The sequence below is a fragment of the Octopus bimaculoides genome, chromosome 29 (genome assembly GCF_046866305.1).
Source record: "Octopus bimaculoides isolate indiv1 chromosome 29, ASM4686630v1, whole genome shotgun sequence".
Classification (NCBI taxonomy): Eukaryota; Metazoa; Mollusca; class Cephalopoda; order Octopoda; family Octopodidae; genus Octopus; species Octopus bimaculoides.
This window is the reverse complement of record NC_142956.1, coordinates 3607670-3620302: the sequence shown is the minus strand read 5'-3', so window position 1 is coordinate 3620302 and position 12633 is coordinate 3607670. Positions and strand designations below refer to the sequence as shown.

At 37.5% G+C, this 12633-nt stretch overlaps 1 protein-coding gene across 3 annotated transcripts in view; it reads left to right on the top strand.

Moving 5' to 3' along the window:
* The window catches only part of LOC106873773 (uncharacterized), a 50117-nt gene that overhangs the window by 36711 nt on the left and 773 nt on the right, over positions 1–12633 (top strand). For all 3 annotated transcript variants that reach the window (XM_089345302.1, XM_089345301.1, XM_089345303.1), the window contains exons 3-7: positions 4459–4544; positions 6602–6756; positions 8856–9018; positions 10799–10953; positions 11880–11916. In XM_089345302.1, coding sequence (XP_089201428.1) covers positions 4459–4544; positions 6602–6756; positions 8856–9018; positions 10799–10953; positions 11880–11883 — 563 coding nt within the window. In that variant the 3' untranslated portion in view covers positions 11884–11916. The remainder of the gene's footprint in view (positions 1–4458; positions 4545–6601; positions 6757–8855; positions 9019–10798; positions 10954–11879; positions 11917–12633) is intronic.

Below are 12633 nucleotides of genomic sequence, written 5' to 3'. Positions count from 1 at the left end.
TCCATTCCCGGTGATACATTGTGACTTTGTGCAAAACACTTTATTTGAAGATGCTCCAATTGGCTCAGAAAAAATGTCACCTTATGTGTAACGCTGAATATATATATATATATATATATATATATATATATATATATATATTCAGCGTTACACATAATGTGTAGGCGCGGGAGTGGCTGTGTTGTAAGTAGCTTGCTTACCAACCACATGGTTCCGGGTTCAGCCTCGGGCCGACCAAAGCTTTGTGAGTGGAAAAACTGAAATAAGCCCGTCGTATATATGTATATATATATATATATATATATATATATATATGTATGAGTGTTTGTGTGTCTGTGTTTGCCCCCCCCCCCCAACATCACTTGACAACTGATGCTGGTGTGTTTACGTCCCCCGTAACTTGATTTTCTCGACTAAAGACGGTGCTCCAGCATGGCCGCAGTCAAATGACTGAAACAAGTAAAAGAGAAAAGAGAAAGAGAAATATATATATAAAACATTCGAGCGAGGTCGTTGCCAGTGCCGCTGGACTGGCACCTGTGCAGGTGACACGTAAAAACACCATTTTGAGCGTGGCCGTTGCCAGTACCACCTGACTGGTCCCCGTGCTGGTGGCACATAAAAGCACCCACTACACTCTCAGAGTGGTTGGTGTTAGGAAGGGCATCCAACTGTAGAAACTCTGCCAGATCAGACTGGAGCCTGGTGCAGCCATTTGGCTCGCCAGTCCTCAGTCAAACCGTCCAACCCATGCCAGCGTGGAAAGCGGACGTTAAACGATGCTGATTCTGCTGATGATGATGTAGTTGAAATTTACAGAAAAGTAAAAGACGAAGACAGGTGTGTAAACAACAAACAGGTGTATTTGTTTAGCTCTCGGAAAGGTGAGAAAGTCTTTTATGTTTCGAGCCTACGCTCTTCGACAGAAAGGAACGCAAGGAAATAAACAGGGAAAGAATAAAAAATTTTAAAAAAAGACTGTTGGAGCTAGCGGTCAATCATGGGTACATGCATATATGGGTACAAGATGTCACCAACAGTAAACAACTACGAAAACAAATGAATTCAATACGCAAACGAGAGAAACAAATGGAAAACAGGACAAGTAACACAAAGAACGACCCTTCATCAATTGTCGGCTGTCTGTCTACTCCCCATTTCGAGCATCTTTATGTTATTTTTCCTGTTTTACGTCTGTTTCTCTCGTTGTTTGCGTTTTGAACTCATTTGTTTTCGTATTTCATGTTGTTTACTGTTGGTGACATCCTGTACCATATATGTATATATATATATGTGCATATATATATATATCTATATATATGTGCATATATATATATATATATATATATATATATGTGCATATATATATATATATATATATATGTGCATATATATATATATATATATATATATATATATATATATGTGTGTGTGTGCATATATATATATATCCCTCTTGTTCTTCCTCTGTTACTACTACGTACCTCTTTTTCCCCCCTCGTATTTCCTCTCTTTCTCTTTTCCCCTGTTGCTCACCTATTCTTCTACTTCCTCCCTTTGTTTCTCCCTCTACCGGCATGGTCACATGCTTCCGGTCAATAATCCTTTCCTTCCTTGGCTTCCGCCAAGCAACGCACGCACCACTTTGTCCCTCTCGGGTCCGTGCCTCATCGCGTTCATACACACATAATTTTTCTCGTCTGGCCGTAAAGCCTTTTCTGTTTGTTTTCCTGTCTTGTTTTTTGTCCGCCACTACATTCCTCCATGGCTAGATTTAATTTGCGTATACAAATTTAATCTGCGATCCATGGGAAGAGCCGTTTTAACGATGCGTCCTGCCCGAAGCTAGTCGAAACGCTGGTGTTAAAACGTGGGTAGCTGATGAAGTAGAATGTTCTCGTCTACGTTTGTTTGCAATGTCCTGTACCCAGATATGCACCTATACATACAGGTGGATGTCGGTATGCACATACCTGTACGTATATATGCATATACTCATTTACTATTTGTTTATATATATATATATTATTTACATTATTATTTGACTGAACGCCACGTATCCATTTCTAAGTATGGTGGTAGTGGTGGTAGTGGTGGTGGTGGTGGTAATACGGCGAGCTGGCGGAAACGTAAGCACGCCGGGCGAAATGATTAGTGGTATTTCGTCTTTCTTTACGTTCTGAGTTCAAACTCTGCCGAGGTCGACTTTACCTTTCATCCTTTCGGGGTCGATAAATTAAGTACCAGTTGCGTACTGGAGTCGATCTAATCGACTGGCCCCATCCCCTAAAATTTCGGGCCTTGGTGTCTAGAGTAGAAAAGAATATTGACGATGACGTAGGCATTGAGATGAAGAATGAATGTTGCCGGGAATGGAAGATACGGGAAAGATATATTCACACGGTGTGTGGGAATGCTGGACAACATCGACATACATACATGCTGCAACAAACACACACACACCCATTAATCAAACATATACACACAGCAATATACACACCCGCCAACAGAGACACTAGAACAAAGATAACACACACAGACATTTAAACAAAGATATACACAAATATATCAAAGTAACACCCACATATTTATAAACTTCCGTATGCTTCATTATACATAACCCATCGAAGAGTCGCATAATTCTTTCTGCTGTTTCAACGAACAGAACTCGCAAGATTTTAGAAGGACTTCAGGCTGAAATTGAACCCTAAATATTATTTGAGGTAAATATTATTGTATTAACACACTTACATCGTTAAACACTCATTACGACCATTTCAAACATATATATACTTTTATATTGAACTTTATTTTAATTTCATACAATATTTTATAGACTAGAAACTGCTAAAACCTCTTGCAACAAAACATTTCATTTATTTCGCTTTGAGATTTGGTTTGCAAGATTCTTTATATGAGTTCGTGTGTTGAAGCATATTCTGTTGTGTTTGGAGTGAGTCGTTCTCTTTTAATGCCTTATAATTTCCCCGGTGAGTCTGTCAAATTATAAGGCACTAAAAGAGAATGACTCTCCCCAGACACAACAGAATGTTCCTCTAATTATCCAACATTTTAGTCAGTTTATCATGGATTTCCAATTCACAAGTGAGATTTAGAATTTGTAAATCAGTTTTATAGCCGTTAAATTCATTGGTTGTTTTTTTTTTTCTAAATTTCATTTTTGTAATATGTTTGTCAGGGCGAGAAAGCCCCTGCCTATAACCCTTGTTTTTTTTTTTTTTAACCTGGGTCTTTGAGAGTAGGGAGTGGGAGGAAGGCAGCCCCAAAACACGAGACCCAACACGAATGCATAAACAGAAAAATTCTCTGCTAAAAGGAGTCGAAGATCATGTGATCCTGTTAAAATAGGTGATAGCATAATCGACTTACCTCGTCCCCTGAAATTACTGGCCTTGTGCCAACATTTGAAACAAATATTTAACCCTGAATTTAAATGTAATAGTTCTGGTAATTAAAGAAGAATTGTTTGAATATGAAATAGTTTTGTGATAGCATATATCTTTTTATCACCATTTTGTTGGCACTCCGTCGCTTATGATATCGAGGATTCCAGTTGATCCGATCAACGGAACAGCCTGCTCGTGAAATTAACATGCAAGTGACTGAGTACTCCACAGACACATGTACCCTTAACGTAGTTCTCGGGGATATTCAGCGTGACACAGAGTGGGACAAAGCTGACCCTTTGAATTACCTGTACAACAGAAACAGGAAGTAAGAGTGAGAGAAAGTTGTGGTGGAAGAGTACAGCAGGGTTCACCACCATCCCCTGCCGGAGCCTCGTGGAGCTTCAGGTGTTTTCGCTCAATAAACACTCACAACGCCCAGTCTGGGAATCGAAACCACGATCCTATGACCGCGAGTCCACTGCCCTAACCACTGGGCCACTGCGCCTCCACAATAATGAAATAGTCATAAAGATATTTGCAAAACTGTATTAAGTAGCCACTTGTTGACAGTGTCTATGGAAAGAGTAGCAAAGCAGATGCGATAAGATCAAAGATCAATACAGGAAGTTTTATTGTACAAACCCTATTGTCTATTGATTCTTTTATTAGTTTTCCTAAATGAACTTCTTTTTATAGAATCAATTTGTGTCTCCACCCAGTTGGGCTATGATCCACAGATTTATAGCTCAAGATGTAGTATCACCACCTAGCTGATTAATAGACTGTACCTTCCAATATTGTGGGTTTAATTGTAACCAGTCAGACTGTAAGCTAACCTAGAGACACAACACAATGACTGTTGTTAGGTTTATTAGTGTCAAGAAGAACGTTCAGCTATAAATAATACTTGAGATAAACTGAAGTTTCTAATATTTATGTTGTGCAAGATTTTAGAACCATCATTTTGAGTATATTGTTGTTTACCTCGTTTTATAAGTTTTATTAAACCTGTTTTACTTTCTTACTTTTGACATCTTTTACTTAAAAGACATGGAGGTTAGTGAGATCATGAAAAGATTTTTTTCTGGTGACATTGAAGGAGTCAAAATCTTCATAAAAGAGCATCCAGAAAAAGTAAGTTGCTCTGTTTATTGCCTTCGCTAATTTCACAGTTTATTTTTCTAAACACAATATTAAACGTTCCTAAGTCACCACATATATTTGTCCATAATATTTCATTTCTTTCATTGTAAGGTAAATACCACCTTGACTGATATCCAAAATACAGTGGAGAAGTCTAACCACTGGATTTGGTTAAAAAGGGATGATGAGCAATGGCTAGAGAAATATTGAGCTTTATTTAATAACCAGTTGATCTAGCAAGCGGGGCCTCATATCAGTGAGGGGTCCAGTGCGCATTCATGCCGTCAAGAGGTAGGCCCCGAAACAGCGCACATTCTCTCCTGATGACCCCATACACTTGCTGGCTTCTGGTATGCAGAGTTCTCAACTGGTAGCACTTGCATGTGAGAGTTGTTTGCAAGACATCAGTTTATTTTTCTAAACACAATATTAAACGTTCCTAAGTCACCACATATATTTGTCCATAATATTTCATTTCTTTCTTTACCTCTTTCTTCTAATCCTCATCATTGTCACTTTTTATGAATATTCAACCAAAACCTTGATGCATGCCAGAATTGATAGACTGTGAGTGAGAGAGAAACCCACCCTCACACACTGCAATGGGGTATTCTGGCAGGAAAAATTCAGTCCAAGAGATGAGAGACAGATGGAGTCAGTAGATGGATGGTGACTTTTTAAGGAAGTCCTTTTGCCACAAACAATTGAAGGTTTTACTGATGTCAAGGGCCACACCAATTCTTTTGCAGAATTTATCAAACATACGAAAGCACTGGTGTGTCACATAGGAATCAAACCCCAACTTGATCTGGCTTTATAAAACTGTACGGGTGACCATTGAATAGAGAAAGATACCCAAAGGGACAAAAATGATGATTGTTTGTAGCTTTTACTTCATAATTGAAATATTGGAAGTTAGAATGACACGATGATAGTCAGTAGATGGGATATTGTCTGCAGGAACCTAGAGCAGGGCTTCTCAAAGAGGTCAGTACTACTAATGTTTAGGGGCTGTGGGAAAATTTAATAAGAATTTATGTATATATGAAACTCAAAGTATGCGTACCTGAGTTTGGTTGAAGCCATGTATTAAAGGTTGGATCAGTAACAAAAGCGAAGTAGTGATTCATTAAATATTTACTTATTGTGTGTGTGTGTGAGGTGGGTGGGGGGTGGGGGGTAAGTAGTCACCCATTTCAAGACTAGGACCCAGAGCTAAATTAATCTGAGCCGGTATTAATTAAAACAACATTAAATATGTCCACAATATTTTTATAAATTCTTTCTGTCCATTTTCCTCGCATTTTCCTTGTGTTAAACGGAATGATAACTTAAGTGGTTTGTAGACGTTTGACGTCTATTTCTAGCGTACAGGCGCTGTCCCTCCAGTGCCCTTTATTATAATTGTAATTCTTATAATTATACTTTAAATATAAATTAACCAATATGGTCTTGTTGGCACGCTGGCCACTGATAAATCACTAATTAATGACTTTATCCTAATTATGTGTCTATATATATATATATATATATAGATATTTATACAGAGACAGAGAGAGAGAGAGGGAGAGAGTGATAGGGGTCTCTCAATCACCTGGGAGGTCAATAACTTTGAATAACGACTCATTTGAAACCATGAAGTCTCCTACAATCTATGCCAACGTGGGATGTGGAAGTAAAATGATGATATATATATATATATATATATATATAAAAATATAAATAAACAAATGGAGTTAAACGCAGGTGTTATTCAAATTCTTTTACTTGTGTGATTTTTTGCTTCCCTGGTAACTATTTATCTATTTTTTCCGTGTTAATTGTTAACAAGGGGAAAATCCACACACATCTATCTATCTATCTATCTATATGTTAGTATGTGTGTGCATATGTATGTGAGTGTGTGTTGTTCATGTCTCTTGTCCGTCTTTCTTTCTTTTTCTTCTCCCTCTTTTTTCCATTTATGCATCTTCCTTATTTTTTGTCTGTCTGTCTGTCTATCTGTCTCCTTTAATTTATTTCAAATGTCGTTACTATCTTCTCTTCAGATTAACCAAACTGATTCAGACGGTAAAACTTGCCTCATGACGGCCTGTAAATGGGGCTATGCAGATTTAATAAACTTATTGATAGATTCTGGAGCTGATTTGGACATGCGAGACAACATATATCGTCGTACAGCTTTACATTATGCTGTGTCTGGGTAAGTTCAGAATTAACTAAAATCTCCAGATCTGTTTTTGTTTTTAAATTTCTTCCAATTCCAGACAGCTTAAATATTCAAAGATGCCATAGTTGTGGCAGTGTGACCTGATGACAACATAGCAGTAGTTAACAACATGGTTTTTCTCTTTCTTTTTCTTCTCCATGTATTCACTTCGCTATTGGATTATAAACATCTGTTAGGAGATTTGCTGTCAAAACAGATTAGTTTTGTTTTAGAAATAATCTTTGAGAGCCAATAGTTCTTCAGATTGATCCAGTGTGGTGCAGTGTCCTCTGTTAATATTGATTATAGAGAGGTGAATCAATTTTTCCGCTAAAAATATTATTTCAGCTCTAAAATGAGAAAATTTTGTAACTTATTATGCTGGCAACAATCTGTAAACTTCCTCCCAGAGATTATATCTCACTTCCATCTACAATATACTCAGCACTTTCTTAGATGGACTCTGACATGAACTGTGCCTCATCATGTCATCTCTGGAAACTAAAGCATTTTTTTAAAGTTCTTATTTTTATAGCTTCCTCAGTCACAAATTTTTGTTGTGTTTCACACATACACACACTTGATTTCACAGTCAGACGCCCAGACACACACACACACGCGCACACGCCCAGACACACACACACACGCACAGACGCACACACACAAACACGCATGCACACAAACACACGCACACTCACACATACACGCACGCACACACACATACAAACACACACACAAACATGCACGCACGCACACACACACGCAAACATACACACACACGCACACAAACACACACATAAACCTTTTCTCACCAACAGAGTTAATATCTCTCTGAACTTTCTTCATCTTGTTTCTTATTCTAGCAACTCTGACAATTTCTTTTGTGATTTTTCTTTCCAATTTGCTATGAGTCTTTCTTCTTCATTTGTTCACTCTTGTTGTATGAATATTCTTTGATGACAGTATTTTCTCATAGTTTATCTCTTTGAAATTTTTCTCTTGTGATGTAGTGACGAATTTGGCCACCAAAACAATTGTAAAGAATGAAATCTTGAATAAATATTTCTTTCCCTTATTCCATAATATTGATTTGTATTCTATGGTTGTTGGCACTCCGTCGCTTACGACGACGAGGGTTCCAGTCGATCCGATCAACAGAACAGCCTGCTCGTGAGATTAACGTGCAAGTGGCTGAGTACTCTACAGACATGTGTACCCTTAACGTAGTTCTCGGGGGATATTCAGCGTGACACAGTGTGACAAGGCTGACCCTTTGAATTACAGGCACAACAGAAACAGGAAGTAAGAGTGAGAGGAAGTTGTGGTGGAAGAGTACAGCAGGGCTCGCCACCATCCCCTGCCGGAGCCTCGTGGGGCTTTTACGTGTTTTCACTCAATAAACACTCACAACGCCCGGTCTGGGAATCGAAACCGCGATCCTATGACCGCGAGTCCGCTGCCCTAACCACTGGACCATTGCGCCTCCACTGTATTCTATGGATATTGCAACCAATGAACATAAAAGTTGGAACTACTTTCAAAGCTGGGATTGCACAACCGCATTGAAGCTTTTTCCAATGAAAGTCACGTGTGATAAAGAAAAGCAAACATTTTTGAGGATTGCTGTGTAAGGGAGACAATCAATTTCTGACTGTAACTTACGGTGTAAGGGAGACAATCAATTTCTGACTGTTCGCAAAGTACAGACTTTTTGGCTTTAGAAGCCCCATTTCTCCATTTCACCCCGCAAAAGAAAAATCTAAATGGTGTAGTGCCATTTGCCGAACACAAGTAATGTATTTGCCAAGTGTGTACGAAATCGGATGGAAAATATTGGCTTTACGCGAGATCAAGTATTGGGGGAGGGTGTATGTATGTATGTATGTCTGTGTATTTATGTATGTAGAGAGAGAGAGAGAGATGCATACTCACACCGAATGTATATATATGTATGTATGTATGTATATATATATATATATATATATATACACACATGTATTTTAAAAGGCTTAATTTTTGTGTCGGGAACAATTATATATCTAAAGAAAATATAATAAGTCCATGTCTCTCACGTTTCTATCTTTTACTTTTAGGTGTCAACTTGAAGCTGTGACCATCTTAAAATCTCAGGGAAGCGATGTGAACGTGAAGGACAGATATGGTGACACTCCTCTTCATTCGGCTGCGTGGAGGGGGAAGGAATGCAAAGATGTGGTGGCAACGTTATTACAGACAAAAGGAGAGAGCGTGCTTGAGGTTAGTGACTATATATTTATGTGTGTATACGCACGTGTGTATTCATATATGTATGTATGTATGTATATATATATATATATATATATATATATATATATACTTTATTTAAAAGCAGTAGAAATATAACAAAAAACCGTTACTCTGAGTTTCACGTTCCCGTTCAAAACTGTCCGATGAACGGGAACGTGAAACTCCGAGTAACAGTCTTTTGTTATATTTCTGCTGCTTTTAAATAAAGCATATTACTCTACCTCTGGTATTTGAGTACTCCTTTTTTCCCACCTTGTTGCACATTTCATGTGCTTACTCCGGTATATATATATATATATATATATATATATATATATATATATATATGAATACACGTACATACACACACACACACACACACACATATATATATATATAAAATGTGTGCATGTATATATAATGTAAATTGTGATGCGTGAATGTTTGTGCCTCAATCAATTTTTTTGTTTGTTTATTTTATTCATATTAAATTCCGAAATAATCCTAATCTACTTTGAAAGGATTTTCTGGAAATTTTCATAAAAATTTATCCATTAAAAAAAAAAAAAATTATGAGGAAACAAAGTCGACTTCTGCGAATTTTTACTAAACACCTCTCCCAACCTTTGGGACACACTTAGATAGGTATGTATATACAATGTATGTATATCGTGAGGTGCGGACAAAAGCCTCCTAGGACAAAAGCCTCCTAGGACAAAAGCCCCCTAGGACCAAAGCCCCCTAGGACCAAATCCTGCTGGGCAAAAGCCCGTCAGACAATTTTTTTTCTTTTTACCTTTGACTTGTTTCAGCCATTACGCTGCGGCCATGCTGGGGCACCGCCTTGAAGAATTTTTAGTTGAACCTATCGACCCCAGAATTTTCTTTTACTTGTTGCAGCTATTAGGCTGCAGCCGCCCATGCTGGGGCACCGCCTTGAAGAATTTTTAGAAGGTTGTATGGAATCCAGAATGTTTTTAAGCCTGATCAAAACCATTTCTGTAATATATTTCGTTTTTTTTTTCATTTTACTTATAGTCATTTGACTGTGGCCATGCTGGGGCACCACCTCGAGGAATTTTTAGTCGAAAGTATCGACCCCGAAATATTTTTTTATTTGATTTTTAACCAGCGCCAGTTAGTTAAAAAGGTTTTTCTACATGCTAGAAATAACAGCCAAATCACTTGAAATTTTTTTATAGCCACTCGGTTATACTTTTCGGGTTTTCTTCATTTTTTTTTTAGTATTTTCTAAAAAATTTTTTACTCGTTTCAATCATTGGACTGTGGCCATGCTGGGGCACCACCTTGAGGAATTGTTGCCCAATGTATCTACCCTAGAATCTTTTTTAAGTGATTTTCAACCAGCACATGAAATTAAGCCAAGAAGGTCTCTCTACGTGCTAGAAATAACAGCCAAATCTTAAATTTTTTAAATGTAATTTCACGTAAACTAAAATGGAAATCACGGTTGGCTTTTGTCCGGGGACCTTTTGTCCTATAGGGACATATATATATATATATATATATATATATATACGATAGGCTTCTTTCAGTTTTCATGTACTTACTGCACAGCCACACCTGTGCCTATGTGCATAAATATGATATAAAGCACCTTTAATTACTCCACACTCCAATCAATCCACCTCTTTAATTCATTTAATTCTTTCTCGTCTCTTTTCCTCAGTTTTTTTTTTCTTTTGATCTTCCTGCCCCACGACCCCTCCATGCACCATCTACAATGCTTTTATTCTTTTTTCTCTTTCAGGTGAATCAACGAGATGACTTTGGTCGCACACCTCTACACAATGCGTGTCTCTGTAGTCAAACAGACACAGTTCGCCTCTTATTGAATCACAGTGGCATGGATGTCAACGTGGTTGACGATCATGCTAACACACCTCTACATTTCGCAGTTCATTTGTAAGTCCCCATTGGATCGGGATTATCCAAATTTGTTTCTTTCGTGTTTCCAATGATGTTTGTTTCTTCTTCATTGAGTCATTCATGACATAATCCCACCATGGGGGTCATTATTTTTCTTCTCTCTTTCACACAGTAAAGACACTGTAATCAACTTCATTAATTAATCATCACTATAATTGTTGTTGTTGTTGTTGTTGTTGCTGCCTGACTGGACTCTTTCCTTCATCTCATCCTCCGTTACCTCAGTGTTACAGGTTCAAATCCTCCCTTTTCTTCCTTTCATCTCATGTACAACTGCCTTCTCTCTCTCTCTCCCTTGTAGTTTTCCCCCTTTCCTCTGACCCTGGGCTAAATACAGAATCATCCCCTTACAGTATTTATATTTGTCTCTTTATGTTTCATGTTCAAACCCTGCCAGTGTATCTATTATCATTCCGGGGTCAATATAATTTGTACCAGGGGTTCATTTAATAAATGGTCCCCCCTCTTTTCTCCTGTTCTTACGCCTTATTACTGTAGGACAAAATACCTTGTGATATTTATTTACGATTCTTTATGTTCTGAGTTCAAATCCTGCCAAGGTCAGCTTCTTCTTCCATCTTTGCAAGGTTGATAAACTACAGTACCAGTCATGTACTGGGGCCCATATAATTAACTGTAGCCCTTCTTTCCTTCCTAAATTTCAGTTGTTCATTGTACCATATATACATTTCTGTGTATACTCAGGTGTGTATATATCATTGTTTTACTGTGTAGAATGTGTATTGATTAAATGTGTATGTGTGTAATAATTGTTGTAATTAGCTTATGGTGACCTAATTATATTTGTTTTTTCTTTTAATGACCTAATAACTATTAATCATCTCAATCTCTGTAATGTTTGTATTTTTCATGTTTTTCTTTCCTCTTTCTATAACTTCCAGCTAACGCTATGATGTGGTGACTTTGATGCTGTCCCAGGTTAGTTCACAAATACATATTATATACACTCTCTCTACTATTTTATTGATCTGTTTAATATTATCATTATCAAGGTACCAGTGAAATAATGGGGGTAGATTTAATCACCTATGACAGATCTTGGGTCTTTGGAGGAACTGTATATTGATCATGATCATGCTGATGGTAATGGCGATGGTGACAGTCCAACTGACCACCACCACTGACAATAGTATTTTTAATGGTCAGATGAAACACGGTCATTATGAAATTAACCAAAATATAACAGATTTCATGCCTATATATATATATATATCATTTATCTGTTTAGACATTAGACTGCGGCCATGCAGGGGCAGCGCCTTGAAGAATTTTTAGTCAAATGTATTGAAACCAGTACTTTTTTAAGCATAGTACTTATTCTCTCAGCCTCTTTGCTGAACCACTACACACACACACACACACACACACACATGTTGGAAAAATAGAAGTTGAAAATGCACTGAAAATAGTTAAAATATTTTTTCTTATAAATTTTGAAGCTTTAACCGGTTTCACAGTTTACAATGATTTTCAAGAAGTTCAAATAGAAAATCGTGGCTTATGCCGCAGCTGTTTTGCTTCTGACTAGTGTTTGAAGTTTGCCCTGTTTTTATAGGGAGCATGGCTCAAATATGAACCCGCATGGGACTGATGCAAAACGGATCGAAATGATTGGTGTTATGAATAAAGATTCAT